Below are 20322 nucleotides of genomic sequence, written 5' to 3' on the forward strand. Positions count from 1 at the left end.
AATGCTCCACATCACTTGCCATCAGGGAAATACAAATCAAAATCACAATGAGATACCACCTCACAGCAGTGAGAATGGCTAAAATTAACAAGATAGAAAACAACAAATGTTGGACAGGATGTGGAGAAAGGGGAAACCCTCTTGCACTGTTGGTGGGAATGCAAACTGGTGCAGCCACTCTGGAAAACAGTGTAGAGGTTCCTCACAAGTTAAAAATAGAGCTACTCTATGACCCAGCAATTGCACTAGTGGGGATTTACCCCAAAGATACCGATGTAGTGAAACACCAAGACACCTGCACCCCAATGTTCTTAGTAACAATGTCCACAATAACCAAACCGTGGAAGGAGCCACAATGTCCTTCAACAGATGAACGGATAAAGAAGATGTGGTATATACTCAATGGAACACTACTCGGTCATCAGAAAAGGTGAATACCCACCATTTGCTTTAACATGGATAGAACTGGAGGGGATTATGCTGAGTGAAGTAAGTCAATCGGAGAAGGACAATAATCATATAGTTTCACTCAAATGTGGAATATAAGAAATAGTGAAAGGGATTATAAGAGAAAGGAGGGAAACTGAGTGGGGAAACAATTAAAGAGGGAGACTAACCATAAGAGCCTCTTGACTCTGGGAAACAAACAAAGGGTTGCAGAAGGGGAAGCATCTGGGGGGATGGGGCAACTGGGTGACAGGCACTGAAGAGGGCACTTGATAGGATGAGCCCTGGGGGTTATACTATATGTTGGCAAATTGAATTTAAATAAAAGAAAAAAATAAAAATAAATAAAAATTAAAAAGCAGGTGTGTTCCTTGCAGGATGCTCAAGAACTTCCAAAGATGTCCACACACCCTGCCAGCTATTTTAGTACTTGTGTCATTAGGGAGATTTCAAGACAAGATTTTTTTTCAAATTTTTGGTCAAAAATTCTGCTGAACCCCATGGTCTAAACATGTCCAGTTCATCAGAGCTGTATGGTAGCAAAGATACTTCAAAAATGCTTAATTAATTAATCACTATATCCCATTATTGCAATTTCTGCTCCTAAATAATTTTAAGTATAATTTAGTAATATCTAATGAAATATAATTATAGTTAGAAAAAGTCAAAATAATTCCCAAATACAGACCCAACTGTAATAAACATACACCTTTATTTTCTTCCCAGAACATCCTTTCCTCTTTTATTCTGAAAATAGCCTGCCTCTCTTGTGGGAAAGGTCATGCCATCTTACCCTGAAGGCTGAAAGTCCCCGAGCCACAGATTAGGGGTGTATACCTGTCTGAAGCTGGGCCAATCATGGCACCCCAGGCCACTAATCAAATTTTATCTATATTTGTATAGATAAGGGCATGTGACCAAAACTGAATAAATCACAGTCTTTTCCCAAGATCTTTCAAAGTGAAATTAAGGCAAGAGGAGAGATCTCTCTCATTCCTTAAGAGATGATTCCTTAAGATCTCATTCCTTAAGATCAGGCATCTGATCAGGCAGCCACGTGCCCTGCATTGTGAAGAAAGCTGGTCGGAAAAAAAAGCAGCAGAAGTCAGAAACACAGAAGACTGAGCACCCTACAGCATCCAAATCCCTGGTTCCAGTTGTCCCTGATGATTGCCACACTTTAGTCTTTCTCCTAGGTACATAATAAGCCTTCCAATAAACTCTCCTGTATATCTAACACAATTCAAGCTGTTTTCCTGTAATCAGTAGCCAAGGAAGTTCTACATAATATACCAAACAAACTACAAGGTAACAAATTTGACTTCTTGGGAGTAGGGTCAGGAACACTGTAAGAAATGTACCTGCAGCAAAATTAGCATGAGTTAATAGAATAACACTATTTAACACTTTCTTCACTGCCTTCCTAACTGGGGATAAGTTTTGTCTTTTCCTAAGCCAATCAACTTCTTGTATTTTTTAGTGAATTACCTGTTAGCAACAAGCCATGAACACAGATGTTCAGTGGCTATATACTGGGCTAAAACATGAAGATTAGGATACTATGATTGCCATATGATTCTCTGGACTATCATTAGATCCAAAGTAAGAAGGCTTTGTGTTCTGGAAAAATCTACCTCAGGACAGTAATGGTTGTAAACCAAATAGCACTCACTACCAGAACTCAGGAAGAGATCGGATTTTCCATACAATAATTACATTTAAAAAAGCAAACTCATTCTAACTCCTCAAAGCTGATACCTATGCCCTTAACTAGTACTGACTAAAACAAAAAGAAAAAAACAAAATGGTTTTTCTTTATATAACTTCAAGCTCTTACCAGCTTACATATTCATTTTACTTTTATAGTTATTTAGCACAATGTGAACTTCATACATGCTCATAATGGAAGAAAACAAGTCATATCACAAGATGCAAATTCTTCTGAATTACATAAACTTACACGGCTAGGTTCAAGACACGAAGTTTAGAACAACAAAGTCTTCTCTAAGTTATTCCAGAAGACTATTTGCATATTAAATTTTAGACATCTCTACTGCAAAATTCTTCCAGTGTAAACTGGCATTTAATCTTTTCAATATGCAACATGCTTAAAAATAATATGTCCAGAACATGTGGGACCAGTGCTCTAGACTTTTTTACCTACTAAAAGTGTCTATGTATACACATATATACATACACACATATAAACATGCATAGATATGTGTATTCATGTGTATATACACACACATATATATAGTTTGTATATATTTTCTATGTGTATACATATTTTGGGTGTGTGTGTACATATATATATATATACTCATATATTTATATGGACATAGAGATAGATATAGCAATCATATATATATATACACACACACACATATACACACACACATACACCCACACATATACACACACACAAAGTGACTGAATTTGATCCAAACCCATCCTGCAACTATACTAATTTGGTCTTAAAAGGATATTTAAGTGTGGATTCAAATATAGATAATCAAAATATCCTAAAATCCCAGGCCATATCCACAGAAAATGGTGTCATTTAGTACAATTTCTTTAGAATCTCTACTTAGAATTCCTAAAATAAATAAAAACTAAAAAAAAATAAATAGATATAAAGAACTATTTGATAATTATGTTTATTCAACTCTACCTGTTTATAATATGACCACATTAAAAGACCTTTTAAAAAAATTTAGAAGTTAAATTTCAGGCCAAGGCCTTTTTAAAACTTTTCAGGTCCCAGCACAGAAATAAAATACAGAAATCCCATTGCTGGTACATGAGAAACCGTAAAGCATGTGCTACAAATAATGAAGCCAGATTCATTTTTACCTGCATTGATGCTCCCTCCACTCTTGCAACACAGGCCACCCGGTCCAGGAAAGTCACTGCCACAGGCACCGCCACAAAAAAACCCTTACAGAAGGCCTTAGCATATCTTCTCACCCAGCCTTGTGACTGTGCCATACCTTAAAACACACAAAAGTATGAAATTAGGTTCTAAAAAAGGTAAAAAAGAAACAAAAACAGCACAAGAAAAGTAAGAGTTAAGGAAAAACCTCATCTCTTAATATAATTAATTGTATTTAAGTATATAATTATCAATAATACATAATATAAATATAATTAATGATTAATTATATATAATTAATTAATTATTATAATCTTAGTTTCACACTTATCCCTATAAGTAGTGGAATAAATTTGACTTAAATCTCAAAGGCAAAAAAAAAAAAAAAATCTCAAAGGCAAGTACACTAACTCAGGTTAATTCTCTTCAGCAACTAAAGTCCATTTGCTAACTTCAGTGGAAACTTTCTCTTCACAAAGCACTATGTTAGGAAACAAACAAGCATTCCAAAAGGCAATCCTTTCAGGTTGCTGACTATTATGGCGGAGATACTTCTTACACTCCTGAGATCTGTTCTCTTCCATAGTCACAGAAGTTTTTATGGGACATATGGCTTCCTGGCCTCCCTTGCAGGTAAGTGTGACCAGGTGACTAAGTCTGATGAAAAGGCCTAAGAGCAAAAATGATAAACTTCTCCATCGTGCCCTGAAAAGGAAAATGTTCTCCCCTTTCCTGTTGCCCTTTTTATGATACCATGATAACAAGGTGGTAGTAGGAGCAGAAATAGCCATCTCAAGTTAAAGATGGCAAAGCAACAAGATAGAAGGGTCCCAGGTGCCCAGCACCATGGAGGCACTATAATTGTGCTGCACTGCTTACCCTTGAACTATTAAATGAGACATCTACCACCTTCCATCATGTTTAAACCACTACTATAAGAGTCTGTATTACAGTAACCAACCTAACCCTAACTAATACAACAATGAAATCTATGATACATAAAGAAAAAAAATCACTGCACGTGAATTCAATACAGATAACTATGAATACTCACTCACTCTGAAACCACTTGACAAATTTTCAGATTTTCTAGGCATTAGAAATCCCTTCATTGTCTCATGTAATTAAAAATAAAATAGTGAGAGATCAAGATATGCTACCCTACCAGACCAAATAGAGGCCAACACGGTCCAACAGATCAAGAATCTTGACGGTTGGGAAAGATAAATGATCATTTTGTTCATAGTCTTACTCAGACAAGCTCCAAGGGCTACCCAATACTGAAGGAGGTGGTGAATGGGACGGTGAGATGAGAGGTCTCTTGACCTCTCCTTTTTTCAGTGTGCAACTAGATCAGAGTAACTGAAAAGTTCCCTAAAACAATCACAAGGCTTGTTTAGCCCTAAACCTACAGGTCAGTTTGCTTCCAAGAGATGACCTAAGATTTCTTGTCCTTTTGACAGCAGGTTCAAAAGGGTCCAGAAATGCAATTCACACCAAGCATATACCAGAAAGGCATACACCAGAACAGTATTTAGACTTTTCATTTTTAAGTTCCCAAAAGTCATACTTCCAATGAGAGCAGTGTTATGATAATATTAATATTAAAGACATAAAAATAAGCTAAAGATAGTATAAGAAGGAAAAGAAAAAGATTAAATATATTCATGAGCAATATAAGGAGAGGGAGGCAGAAAATAAGTAAATATAAATATATAATTATTTACTTATTTACATAAGTAAATACCAAAAAAAAAAAAAAACCAGAAATGTTTCAGTTAAATTCAGTCCAAGTACTCAGTTCTGAAGATTTACCCACTGACCTATATAAACTTGAAATGAGAGACAAGAGGAACATATAAAGAGGGGATCACTTCCAAATAGCTTCATCCAAAAGACTTCACTTCTCACTTTATTTTAAAGGAATTTTTCCTTTGGAGACACATACAAAAGAGGGTCATATGGTAATGAAGAATGCATAACCTTCTCATCGTGACAGAGCAAAAGAATTCTCCAGAGTTATTGGTATAGGACAATGGCTTTCAAACTGCTTTGCCCAGGTCCCACATTAAGAAATACATTCTACAGGGATCCCTGGGTGGCGCAGTGGTTTGGCGCCTGCCTTTGGCCCAGGGCGCGATCCTGGAGACCCGGGATCGAATCCCACATCGGGCTCCCAGTGCATGGAGCCTGCTTCTCCCTCTGCCTGTGTCTCTGCCAATCTCTCTCTCTGTGTGTGTGACTAATAAATAAATAAAAATTTAAAAAAAAAAAAATACATTCTACAGAGCAACCAAGTACTCAAGTACTCACTCATCCACACATCCCCACACACACACACACACACACACACACACACACACACAAAGAGGGTACACATGTACCCTCAAAATACAGCAAATAGAATTGAAGTTTCACAAAACAGCACTTATTCTTATTACATAATAGCCTATCTTTTTAGTCTGTTCTATTTCACCAGTTGGGACAAGATAGACGTGGGGAGACCAGATTATTCTAGTGGTCCTGAGCAAAAGATGATGGTAGGTTGGACTATGGTAGTCGTGACAGAGATAGAATAAAATGAGCAGACTGGGGTGCCTGGCTGGTGCAGTCAGTGGAGCAGGCGACTCTTGATCTCAGGGTTGTGAGTTCTAACTACATGCTGGGCATGGAGTTTACTTAAAACAAAAATGAGCAGACTTATGATACATACTTTGGAGGTTAAAATGACAGGATTAGACACAGGTGGGCAATGGCAGGGGAGGGGAGAGAGTTAAGAGAAGAAAGCGTCAAGAGGCAGTAGTGACCTATGAAAGCACTGTGATGAAAGAGAAGAGGATAGGACAAATATAAATAGAAAAGCATGCTCCTATATATCTGTGGCTCTTAGAATTAAAAAAAAAGCAAACATGACAGAATGAAAATGTTATCTTTGCTGATTCCTTGTGTCCTGCATGCATGGACCTTCACTAAATGACTAGAGATACGCGCAGAATAGAAACTAGGAAAGCTTTTTAGAAATGATGCCGTAGCAACCTTGGTTATAAGGTAACATGCATGCTTACAACATAAATTAAGGGGAAAAGAGAACATAAGTTGTATTAGAATTAAAGTCCCAAAATTTTGGGCCTCCCCTTCTTTCCCGATATCCACTCCGTCATATACTGCCACTCCATTTGGTCACTGTGGCACCCAGGAAGGATCCAGGGCCCTGGGGTGGCCTATAACTAGGCCTATAACACTGCGTGTCTCACCAACTTACTTTCAGGCCTCAGTATTCTTGTCTGTAAAAAGAAAGAGGCTAGATTCAATTTCTAAGGTCCTTTCTATGCCCAACATTCTTACTTCTATAAATTTTTCAATTGTTTCTCCAGGACTTCAGCAGATACTAAAATTTTAAAAAGTCACTCAGGTTATTATTAATAAGAGACAGGAAACTGCCTTTTAGATTTGCTGATTCCTTGTGTCCTGCATGCATGGACCTTCACTAAATGACTAGGGATATGCGCAGAATAGAAACTAGGAAAGCTTTTTAGAATATGATGATGCCGTAGCAACCTCAGTTATAAGGTAACATGCATGCTTACCTTTGAGAGTCTAAGTGTTAAAGAAAATACTTTGCTGTTATTAAACAGGTAGTTAAAAAAAAAAAAAAACAGAAGCTAGAACAAGTGCAAATCATGTAAAAGAAGATTTAATTATAGTGAAAGCCACTGCTCATTCACTTCTTGTCTTTACAACTTCACTGCTGACCATCTCCTACACAACAAAATCAAGACGGGTATTTTTCCACCGAGAGATTCTCAAAGAGTATGTGGGAAGATGCCAATCTGAAGCTGCACGGATTCTGCCCAAACCAAGGGAAAAAATAAAGCTACCTTGCAAACATGTTGTCACTATTTTCAGAGGCTCAAAAGAAAAGATTCAGTATAGTCCTGTCCTACCTGAACTGTGAAGGACACCTATACAACATAAAAGTCAAACACTTTTAAAAGCTTCTACCACTAAAATGTTAAAGAAATCACACATAAATGAAACAAACATTACATTTCCATGTCAGGTCATACAAATAAATTGTTTAAGTTCTATGATATTCACATTTTATTAAAGTTTATGTGTTTTTCTATAGAAATTGCCAAAGAATCATCAGAATGATCTGGTCTTTTGTTCACACCTTCAATGTTTAAAACCTCCATACTAATAAGTACCTAGCATCTGTTTCCTCTGAGAAAATTTCCTTTAAGCAATGACAATATGCTACTAACACCATCCCCAGCAAAAAGGGAATAATTTTTATCAGTAACCTCATTCTTCTAGTAACCATGCAAGTCATTTAGGTTCAAAACATCACTCCTGAGAAAATTGATGCGTAAGTAGTAGGCACACCTGGTTCATTGCTGAACTGAGAATATTTTTAAATAGGCTTTCAGATTCAGTTGAAATCGTATTTGCCACTTGCTATATAGCACCTGCAAGGGAAAGTTTTTTGGTGATGCTGACCTCAACCACATAATGACCTACATCATAAATGCCTCTTCCCTCTTATGACTTGCAATGGCTTGATCATGCATGAATTCATCTAAAATGATTCTTAAACTTGCTATATTTTAGCCTCTACAAAGTCACCAGTCACTCATCCATAGCAACCAGGTGGATAAATACACCTCAAGTCATCCTAATTACAAACACTATTTAAAAATTGTGTGGGAGTCTTGAAGGTAAGAGGAAAATAATAAATTACAAGGCAGTATCTTATATAAAATGTAATCTTTCAATCATAATAATGAGCCTGCACATTTGGGTAACCAAATCAAAATTTTATTTCTAAACTCAAATCATACATATCAAACTATGAACATCAGAGAATATAAGAGCAGAGATTCAAGCAAACTGGACACCTAATTTTCGGCTAACTCAATATGTATTTATTGCTTACCTGCTATGTTTCTAGGAATTGTGCTAAGGGATGAGTAGACAATGCAGAAAAAGGTAGGTGTACGGTCCTTGGTCACATAGAGCTTATATTTTCATTCTTGCTACACTGTCTACTTTGCTAGATACTGTGCTAGGATAGCAAAGGTAAAAAGAGAAAGTCAAGCTCCCTCCAAGGGAGACTTGTTACAAGTTCATAAGAAATGAGTAGATGACCATGCATGATCAGACTACCCTTCTCCATGGAGCTCTCCAAGAGCCCATTACCAATAACCTTTGGATACAATTGGACTAACTAATGCAAGAGAAAAATAATAACTGATGAACTATTACAATTTTTTAAAATATTTTATTTATCTGTGAGAGAGAGGAGAGTGAGAACGAGCAGGGGGGAGGGGCAAAGGGAGAGGGAAGAAGCAGACTCTACTGATCAGGGAGGCCCAGGTGGGGCTCCAGGTAGAGCAGCTCCAAGTAAGGCTCGAGGGAGGGCAGGCTAGACGGAGAGCTTGAGACAGGGCTCGATTCAGGGTTCGACGTGGGGGTCAAAACAGGGGGCTTGACTCCAGGACCCTAGGATCAGGACCTGAGCTGAAAGCAGATGCTTAACCCACTGAGCCAACCAGGTGCCCCTGAACTAGAACAATTTGTTTCTACCAGAAGCAAATTCGGAAAGGTAACCTATGGAAACCAATTAAAAAAAAAAATCAGGACCACCTGGCTCCTGTCATTTAACAAACAATAGATGATAAAATAAACCATTGGTAATCTTTAGAACGTGAACTCCAGCACCAATTCCTTTATCTTTTAACTCATGTGACTTAGCAGTTCTTACTCAAAAATTCTTAGAACGGACAAAATGGTAAGAAAAAAACAAAAAATAAAGAAAAACTAGCCAAAAATAATAAAGGGGATAAATGTAATGCAGTTGGACATAAAGTGAACCATGTTCTGGCAAAGATACCCAATAAAAGTCAACACTAGTAGCCTAACGAAGATAATAATAGTCCTCTGTCTTGACCTAAAACTGCTTCTTTGATAGAGATAATTGTAATTCTCTATTGGTAAACTAACGAGCATCTGGATTTCAAGAGAATAGAGATTAAAGTTGATGTATTTAATTTTGAGCCAGGAATGTTTAAATGTAAATGAGTTTGACAGTTATGTTCTACTATAACTGGCATAGAGAGAAAACGTCACCAGAAAACAACTAGGTTATACAACTTCATGAGTTTTTGGTAAGGACTCCAATTTGCAAATGTCCAGCATTTATGCTCACCTTTCCCTCTGCCTCAGAAAAGGAGGCCTCCCTCTGTCTGAAGAAAAGCCAGCATAGCTCTGCAGAGGGAACATCAACAAAAGAGGGAAAGACAGTAGAAAGTTGGTGGCCTCTGAATCTGACTTCAATTCAAATCATGATTCAGTCATGCAACTTTGGACATATTACTTCATCTCGTTGAGCCACAATTTTTTCATCTGAAAAAACCTGCAGGGTGTTTTGGAGATAACAAAACGTTCACACATGTTGTTCTGTTTAAGAAAGCATTTGTATGAAGAAAAAAGAGTCCCACAAAGCTACTATCTGAATACAGTATATTGGAGAACAATAGCTGGAACATCAAATAAAAGGTATTTCTTCAGGTAAAAGCATTAGCCATATCTAAAGAAAGGGACTAGCTATAACAAATTGAAAAAGGACAAAAGACTTAAGGATGTCTACTGCATGCAATAAAACCAGTAAAGCCTATCTTCTAGGTAATGGGATATCTACTAAACAGAGTGATGCTTTTATTCTGCTTTGAACTTAATCTTGTTCTAGGATTTAACTAGTTAGGGACTATCATATTTACTGATATTGGCTAGTTAACAATTATGAAGTGCCAACATTGTAGCACTGTCTTAGATGATTTGAGATTATTTTAAAGGCAGAATAAAGGAAAAAATGCCTTACTGCCAGAATTAGATCACTGGAATAAGTCATATAATAGCCAGTGAAGAAAAAAAAAAAAAAAAACATAGAAGCTGAAATTGCAAGAAAAAAATCCACAAGAAAAAGTGGAAAGAAAAAAATGAATTTAAATGTAGAAGATAGGTTTAAGAATGTCCACTAAAAAATTCTTACAACTTTTCAGGGTGCCTAGGTGGCTTAGTTGGTTAAGCCTTTGCCTTAGGCTCAGGACATGATCCTAGGGTTTTGGGTTTAAGCCCTGCATCACATCAGGCTCCTCGCTCAGTGGGGAGTCTGCTCTCCCTCTCCATCTGCCCTTTTCCCTATTTGTGCATTCTCTCTCTCTTTCTCTGTGTCAAATAAATAAATAAAATCTTTAAAACATAATAAATAAATAAAATAAAAAATTCTTACAACTTTTCTATACATTTAAAAACTGCCATTATCGAAAGCTACATCTGAAACTACTGAGTATACTATATGTTGGCAAATTGAATTTAAATTTAAAAAAGGAAAAAACAAAAAAAATTAAAAATTAAAAAATAAAACTGCCCATTTAATCTTAGAAGATTCTTATGAGGATTAAATTGGACCACACATACAATACATCCATAAAATGTTAGCCCCTTTGTCAAATGCTGTTCCAAATATTTTAACTCCGATACTCCCGAAGGTCGTTCTCCAGCTTTGGTTCTCCAGATGTAGTTCTAGCCTGTAGCTGTATCTGTGGAACTGCCTTGTGACCAAATCAATTATGGTATAATTTGCATAGAATAAAATGGCACAGCATTGGGTAATGCTGTGATGCAATTTGAAAAAAAAAATGCCATTAAAGGGCACCTGGGTGGCTCAGTTGGTTAAGCAACTGCCTTTGGCTCAAGTCATGACCCCAGGGTCTTGGCATCAAGCCCTGCACTTGGTTCCTTGCTCAGTGGGGAGCCTGCTTCTCCCTCTCCCTCTCCCTGCTGTTCCCCCTGCTTGTGCTCTCTTTCTCACTATCTCCTCTCTCTCTCTCTCTCTCTCTCTCAAAAAAAAAAAAAAAAAGTAAAAATCTTTTTCAAAACGTTGCCATTAAAATGTTGGAAATAAAAAGAGACATTATATTTGGTAAATTTCTCAAAGAAGAAGAAAATAGTATTCTGAGAGTAAAGATATCTATGGCCTGAAATAGAATGCTGGCCAGACCACAAACAGGATATATGTTAAGAGAATCGAGAAAGGGGCAGCCCGGGTGGCTCAGCAGTTTAGCACCCCTTCAGCCCAGGGCACTACCCTGGAGACCCGAGATCGAGTCCCAGGTCGGGCTCCCTGCATGGAGCCTGCTTCTCCCTCTGCCTGTGTCTCTGCCTCTCTCTGTGTGTGTTTCTCATAAATAAGTAAACAAAATCTTTTTAAAAAATTCTTTAAAAAAAAAGAATTGAGGAATAAGACTGGATTTAATATTTATTTTTTATTTTGCTATTTTGTCCCTTAATATGGAAACCTTGACTTCACTATTTTTTGAAAACCATATAAAACTAAATCCATAGTACCATACTAGGCTTCCCTAAGAGCTGGTTCAGGGATCCCTGGGTGGCGCAGCGGTTTGGCGCCTGCCTTTGGCCCAGGGCGCGATCCTGGAGACCCGGGATCGAATCCCACATCGGGCTCCCGGTGCATGGAGCCTGCTTCTCCCTCCGCCTGTGTCTCTGCCTCTCTCTCTCTCTCTGTGACTATCATAAATAAATAAAAAATTTAAAAAAAAAAAAAAAAAAAGAGCTGGTTCAGTCCACCCAAATCCTATAAATTATCTTTATATTTTAACTCCATATAGACACCATTTGACCACATTTACAACTAATGCCCAATCTTAAATTTGTTATTAAAATGTCATAAATTCTGCAAAAATAGTTTTGCATAAAAATTAACAGGCAAGTGAATAGCTTTCTATAGAGTGAGGAAAATCCTATAAAATGACACCCATTAGCAAGGAGAAGTTTGATAAGCTTTAACTCTAATAATCACAAAATTTGGACATCAACACCACACTCTTTTTTAATAGAAAAGCATAACTGCAGTCATTAAGTAGAAACTAAAGGCAATGAGGATTTTAAGCTAACAATGTGGCAACTTAAATATATGTGTAAATGAAACAGACCAGGTACTCATCTATAACCCAAAGTAGTTAGAGAATTTTGGACTATTCACCATAAGCCTACTTATTCCTGAAATGCTAACCTTTTGATTTAGCAAAAGAACATACTTCCAGTATTATAATATTTACTGAATAGCTTTAAAATACACACACACACATACACACAGAATTATGTAGCATTCACTGTGTGTGAAATTGGCTTTTAAAAAAATCACGATAGTTTGTAAAAGGAAAAAGCTTCCTTCTCAAAATAAAATCTTAAAACCCTTCAAAAATCAAAACTAAGAAATAGGAAGTAGGGAAAATAATGAGAAAAATGTAACATTGAAAAAATATGTAACATTGAGAACCTAAAAAAGAATGGCACAAAATAAATAAGAATATTGGAAAGTAACCATCAGGCAATAACATGAGTAATGGGAGAATGTCCCTGGAAACACCATGTGACACACAGTTCCTGGAGCACAATTATCCAAGGTAGAAGCTTTGCTGATCCTTACCTACCTTATGATATCAGATTCTGGCCCACTTTCTAACTGCTTCATATTCATTTCTCTTAGTTACTATATACACTACCCCTATTTTTGCCCTATTTCTAAATAGGGTCTCTAATGGGTTCAACAGTAAGTGGAATAAGCAATTTTTTAAAAGAGCATGATTTAAAAAAAAAAAAAAAAAAAAAGAGTGTCTCATGAAAATCCTATCCATGCCTCAAATAAACTGCTTTCTTTACTAAGCTACAAATGCCTGTAAGTGAATATAAAACATCAGCTCAAATTCACATGAAGAGATAAAGGAGGAAAATGTAGCTTTTCCTTTGATGGGAGTTGGGAATGGGAAGCCGGAAGGTTTCTCAAAATAACCAAAGTCAACCAGACCCTAAAAGGGGCAAAGAGGAGAAAGCAAGGTCATAAAAAAAAGAAAAAGTAGGACTAGAAAATACAATGTAACCATCAAACTTCCAGCCAGCCCCGGGATTGTTATTACTCTTTACAGAATGACAAAGATAAAAATTAGAAACACAGGCTCCCCCATCAGGGAAGCATATTAAAGCTCTGATTAGTCTGTCAAAAATAAAACCTGTCCAAATGGTCGGAAGTTTTGGAAGGTTGCCCAAGGCCCAACTCTGGCAGCTGCATGTCCACGGGGAGCTCAAATAAGAGTGGTACAGGCTCAGTGCTCAATAAAGATGCAAGCCAGATGAGATTTATGCAATTTAAGGTAAAAGCAACAGTAACTGATGCTTTTGGAAGAAGTAGCTACATCCTTTAAATTTACAAGTGCAAGTATAGGGTGCAGAGTGCACACTTGTTGAAATGGCAACAAATGCCAGGCTGGCAACATAAGTTTAAAAACAAATAGCAGCCAAGAGGTCAGAGTACAAAGAGGCTCATCCTGTGCAGCCTAGAGACTAAGGCAGATGGAGCACAGCACTTTCTGGACTCAAGTGTCTGCCGCACAGAAAGTCCAGGGATCATAATGAGTCCCTGGTGAGTATACAGCATATGGAGCTGAGATGTTAGTTAGATTGCTCCCCAAACATAAATACCTTATTTTGGTTTTACCTACTTGCCAGTAACTCTTAAGAATTACTGTTTAAGATACCTGTGAAATTGCATCAACATGCAATGCTCTGAAGCCAGGATGTATCTGCCAATCAAAACATTCAAAATTACTCAGAGCAGTATGAAATAATGTAAAACAAAAAATTTTTAATGCTGTAAGCAGGTACCTTCAGTGAAATACAATGATCCCTATGATATAATTTTTTAAAGACACTTCTTTATTCATGAGAGACAAAGCGAGAGAGAGGCGGAGACACGGGCAGAGGGAGAAGCAGGATCCCCACAGGGAGCGGGATGCGGGGACTCATACCAGATCCCAGGATTACTCTCTGAGCCAAGGCAGAGGCTCAACTGCTGAGCCACCCAGGCATCCCTCCCTATGGTATAATTTTAAAGGAGGAGGAGAACTTGGGAAGATAAGACAACTTAAAATGTCACCAGATTATTATTAATGTTATTTTGTATATCTGTTTTTAGATACTTAACCAGTTAAGTGCCAACGGCTGTCAAACACAGTAGATCATAGCATTAGGTGACATTCCATCAGTTTGATACAACACTCTTAAAAAGTGCGATATTCATGCAAAAATAGTCAAATATATGAATGGAACAAAAAGGAACCATGGTGGCTTCAAAATATTTCTGCAAATTCCTTGACAGGCCTCTTTCAAAATGATGAGCCTAATTCCCATCTTCTTAAGGGTGGGTGGGACTTAGTGACTGGCTTCCAGCAAAGAGAAGGTGGCATAAATGATACTATGTGATTTGTGTGGCCAGTCATAAAAAGGAATGCTACCTCCTAGTTCTCCCTCCTAATCACTTCTAGACAAGACATCATCTCCTGAGAACAGCTAGCCATGGGAGAGGCCCAGTTGGAAAGGAACTGAGGCCATCCTCTCCCCAGTCGCCAGAACTACTGTGGCCAGCCATATGAGTGAGCCAACTTCAAGGTTGATCTTCCTACCTGAGTGAAGCCTTCACATGATGCTGGCTTGGGCTGAAATCTTAACTTCAATAGTAAGAGAGAACTGAATCAGAACTGCTCCTAAATCACAGACCCACAGAAACTGAGAGATGATACAGGCTTTAAGCCACTCTTTGGGATAACTTGTCTTGCAGAAATACCTAATAAAATAATAAACCCAGAAATAGTAAACCCAAAAATACAAAGAAACACGCTAAATAATGAATATATTAGCATTGAGGGGCTTGAATTAACAAATCATGTTGAGGGATCCCTGGGTGGCTCAGTGGTTTAGCGCCTGCCTTCAGCCCAGGGCATGATCCTGGAGCCACAGGATTGAGTCCCACATCAGGTTCCCTGCATGGAGCCTGCTTCTCCCTCTGCCTATGTCTCTGCCTCTCTCTCTCTCTCTCTCTCTCTCTCTCTCTGTCTCTCATGAATAAATAAATAAAATTAAATTTTTAAAAAAGTCATCTTGAAATAACCAGCCACAACTTGAAGGGGGAGGAGGGTCACAGATGGATATTTACTTAACTCATTATAGAAAAAAAAAATCTCACATAACTCAAAGATTAAATATAAAAAATACAAATATAAAGGAAAATAAAGGCAGATAGTCTTTTAGGGGTGGAAAGAGGCATTTCTGAACATTTTACAAAACCCAGAAAACACAAAAGAAAAATACTGATGGGTCTGACTACATAAAAATCAAAACACACCATAAATAAGGGTAAAAGATAACCAGCATGATATAAAAAGCTGCAATATATATTAATCCTCAAAGTTTAATATCTCTAAAATTATACAATTCTTACAAATTATAAATGCTCTGAGTGAAAAGTGAGCAAAATACGTGAAAGGCATTTTATTGAAAGCAAAATATGGATAGTTATAGAGTTATAAAAAAGATGTTCAACCACACTAATCGTAAAATAAATACAAATAAAAATCACCTTTTTCACCTATCAAGCTGACAAAGATGTAGAGAACTAAAAGCACCCAGGGTATAAAAAATACAACCTCTCATGTTCTCCTGGTAGTGCAAATGGGTAAAAGCTTTCTTTTACTCATTTTTTACCCATCCATCTTTTATGGAGATGTGCACCAACAGGTTACACAAACATACCTTCTGTGCAGGGCCCCACCTCTAGGGCACAAAGATATGATCATGGATTTTTAGTACTCCATTACTAACAACAGTGAACCTGAAAGCAATCTAAAAAATGTCCATGAACACATAGACTATGACATGCATGCATGAAGTAGAATCATTTGCAATCATTAAAGAGGATATTGTGTACCTATATTGCTTGCTTGACATTCACTTTTGAAAAAAAAATTGGAAAACTTTAGGTTTCTAATAAAAACTCATTTATTTGAAATTTTATACACACACACACAGAGTATCATCACCATATCATCGAGAGAGGTCAAGCGAGAGAATATGAACAAAATGATGGCAGTAAGTGTTTATTGTAATCAAGGGATTTTTACTTTTTACTTTGTACTTTTCCATATTATTTAAATTTTTAATAATGGGTTTGTATTATCTTTACAAACTAGAGCAAATTAACATTAGTCTTTACTGCTACAACAGATATCTCTTTCATGTAAATTAGCTCATATGCAGGAAAATAACGTCAGTTGTCCTGGCTCATATATTAATTTTCCTCAGCTCTTCAAGAGCAAGTTTTCTCACACTTAATGAGAAAATTCCATTTTGTGACTTCAAGACTTCCACTGTCTATGTTAAGCTACCTGAGGAAGTTGGGGGTGCAGATAAAGAAATGCACTTTTTTTTCTCCCTGTCTTTGGAATAAAATAAAATTGGTAAGTCAACACCCTGGATCAGACTTTTAACTTTGATGAAATTAGTCTCTGGTAGAAGTGGATGATTTTAAGGATTTACAGCTATCAGGAGGAAAGCCAGGGTTTGAGGCTGCCTAAGATTAACTGTGATGCTGGGTGTAAATGCCAGTTGAGATTTAGCCATTTTTATTACAATTGTCATTTTTTTTGTATTAGTTATGTTTACAACATTCCACTGGTTTCAAATCATCTGTTCTCATCTGTTCCTAACCCTGTTTTCTCTATAAGCCCTATCACTTCTAACACATGACTTTGCAGAATTAAAGATTTTTCAGGAATGCAAACACCATTAATAGAGAAATGCCTATGCTATTCTGAGTAAAATGCAAAGAGATAGAGAAACATTCTATAAGTAAAAAAAGAAAGGGAAAGAAAACTTTAAACTTTATTTTGCTTCAGCCACAGTTTCTAATGAAAGATGTGAAACACAGGGCAAAACAATTTCAATATTCATGATTTACACCATACATTTTTATTGCATCTTATACATATAAAGAAAAAGAAATGGTCTTTGCTCTACTATCCACTTAAAATCTAAACAAGACAGAGAATTAAACAGGCGTCAACTATGGAAGAGGCAGTGATCCAATTAACTTTTTTTTCCCCCTCACTGGCACAAACAAGAGAAAGATTTATTTCTTTCTCATATAAAAGAATACCAGAGGTGGGCAGTTCATTCTGACCCTGCACTGTCCATCAAGGCAATTCACCCAACATCATTACTTTTTTTAAAACCACTTTATTACAGTATAAGTGACATTAAAAAATGCATATATTTAATGGACATACCTTGATAAGTTTGGAGATAAGTATACACCAGTGAAACCATCACCACAATGTATTTCATAAACATATGGGACACCTCCAAAAGTTTCCTCCCACCCTCTTTTAATCCCATTAACTTTTGAACACAGTATTCAATTATATACCCTCAGTTGGGACGAAGGGAAAGAGAAATGTAAATGAGGGAAGCAGCTCTGAAACTATTTTAGAGACACTGCAGCATTGACCAAAGGAATAAAAGTGTTAGTTGGAAACTCTGGTGCTCTGTGGGAAAGAGGAGATATAAATACACAGGGGGAAGTTAAGATAAGACCTTCTGGAGACCTAAAAGCAAAGATACTTCAGTAGGGACAAGTACTTCCAGTACTAGGATCTTAGGTTCTAATACCATTCCTTACTATAAGGAACCTAAGCTCTTCAGAGAAAGGGTTGATACCAGGGCTGGGCCTGAGAAGGTACAAAATGAGCCTGGAATATTTTGTTATACCACTAAGCAAAGAGGCGCTCAGAAAAATGATGGAAGAACAGTAGGACACAGGGTCCTGCTTGAAGGTGTTTCTACTGACTAAATGCAGGAAAATTTGATCACTAAATAATTAACATCAGTAATAATTATAAACTATCAAAAAATACCTTTCAATTTGCTTATTTTCTGAAATTGGCAGTATTAAAGAATTGAGTATTTAGCCCCAAAAGGTAAATTATGCAATGTGAATTTAATTTAGTATAAGTAATACCATGAAATTATGTATAAACTGTTAAGTTGAATAAAGTGCAAAATATTACTTTAAAATGAGTTTCCTTTGCGATGACCATCAGATAAATGATAGAAATGAAGTTAGTTCCCTTGCAGGTGCAAAATACATTCTCAATTCATAAATTTTCCTTCTATATTATTTCCAAAGTGTAATTATCGAGAGGAGTATATAAGGCTTCCCACTACTTTTTGATTTTATATCTGCATGTCCAGCTGTTATGTGACTTGGAGATCCAATGGTAAAATACAAAAGTGTGAGCCTGAACCACTTTAAATGCACATTTTATTATCATTAGTCCTAGTATATAATGGTCAGACCCCTACGGTTTGTTAAGAAACAGCTGGTGTTGAAATTCCTAAGCCTACAGAGCATTGGGAAGAGCAGAGAAATGATCACCAAAAAAGGAGAAAGAATTAAGTTAGCATTTCTTCCTTCAGTATTTACTCCTTTTATGTCAATAAATATGTAAGTACCTGCTATGTGCAGGGTATCACACCAGTTTCCATACTGAAAGAATGAAGATGTATCTGTGTATCTATATAGATATTGAACATTAAACATTGTTCTTTTGAATTAATCTAGCCTTGTGATAAGGTTACAAGGGCCATAAAACTAAAATGAAGAAAGATAGGTTTTATAAAAGAGATAGGCAATTGAGGATGTTATGGAAAGACAAACTACACAGTATTCTATAATCTCTGGTCCTTCTGCTCTCAAAAAATGACTCTATCATCCAAATGGCTGCCCCAAGGTCAACATGGTAGTTAGCTGAAGTGCCCTCTACTAAAAAAACACAAATCACAACTTCCTCCTGCTTGAAATCCTTCAATAACTCTCCATGTCCTATAGAATATCAAGCTCCTTAGATTTAGCATACACTTATCTTTCATTAGCACATCATGCTCCAGCCAAACCCAGCTACATGCAATTAATACAAAGTGTCGTGCTTTTACTTGTTTTTGGGCCCTTACATATGTTCTCCTCTGTTTTCGTCATTCTTCCCACCTTCCTTTGTCTTGGCCAATTATTATTTTTTCTTTTTCTTCTTCTTCTTCTTTTTTTTTAAGCAAGCCCAATGCCCAATGTGGGGCTTGAACTCACACCCCTTTAGATCAAGAGTTGCAGGCTCGACCAACTGAGCCAGCCAGATACCCATGTCTTGGCCAACTCTTATTCACCCTTCAGGTCTGCTCAGATGTCACCCATCAGGAAGTCCACCCTGACTCTCCAGGTCTGAATTAGATGCTCCTCGTCTGTGTTCCTATAAAAGTTTATGCTTCATCTCCCAGAGCATTTATCACACCTGATATTCTCATCCTTACCTCCTCAATCAACTATGAGTTCTGTGAGAGCAGGGCCTCTTGTTCACTGCCAGATCTCAGCACCTTGCAGTAAAGTGTTCAACGTTCAATACAGTTTTACTGAAGAAATCAATAAATTAGTTCAATAATTACTACAAATAATTAACATAATTTCCTGTCCATGTAGACTATCTGCACTGTATTCAGAATATGATGGATGCTATGGAGACATGGATTGAGAGAAAGGCACTATCTGACCCCATGCAACAAATTGTATGTGTGTTTGTGTGCTGTGTCTGAGCACATGGGTGAGCATGCTCATGTGTGACTACCCTCTCTCTCAACTGATAGCTTTACTTGGCAGTTGGAAGATATTTATTGAGAAAGTATTTCTTTTTAAGTTATATTAATGTACGCGTATGTTTATGTATCCTGAACTTCAAGAAGTTGATTTTTTTTTGGTATTTTTTTTCTTCAATAAATTATAGCACAGCATTCATGTCTAAAGCCAATAAAGACAGGTAACAAAGATCAAGTAATTTTTCATAATCTACTCAATTGTAAGACATCAAGAATTCTTTTTTCAATTAAAATCTTACTTTCAGGAAGTGTTTAGCTTGGGTTTTCCTTAAAAGCAATGTTTTTCAATCCATAATCCACAGTGGTCCTCAGGATTCCCTAGAGGTACAAGGGCCAAAGGATGCGGGTACAAAGTGACCAAACCTCTGAGTCCCAATTCCCTTCTTCAGTCA

At 36.9% G+C, this 20322-nt stretch overlaps 1 protein-coding gene across 7 annotated transcripts in view; it reads right to left on the minus strand.

The window, feature by feature from the left end:
• Positions 1-20322, minus strand: part of IMMP2L (inner mitochondrial membrane peptidase subunit 2) — an 848028-nt gene that overhangs the window by 805412 nt on the left and 22294 nt on the right. For 6 of the 7 annotated variants that reach the window (XM_072764768.1, XM_072764765.1, XM_072764770.1 and 3 more), the window contains exon 3: positions 3301-3437. In XM_072764768.1, coding sequence (XP_072620869.1) covers positions 3301-3435 — 135 coding nt within the window. In that variant the 5' untranslated portion in view covers positions 3436-3437. Of the gene's footprint in view, positions 1-3300; positions 3438-19591; positions 19624-20322 lie in introns of those variants that run through there. The other variant, XM_072764764.1, reaches the window with a different exon arrangement.

The sequence above is a fragment of the Vulpes vulpes genome, chromosome 7 (genome assembly GCF_048418805.1).
Source record: "Vulpes vulpes isolate BD-2025 chromosome 7, VulVul3, whole genome shotgun sequence".
In the NCBI taxonomy this organism is placed as follows: Eukaryota; Metazoa; Chordata; class Mammalia; order Carnivora; family Canidae; genus Vulpes; species Vulpes vulpes.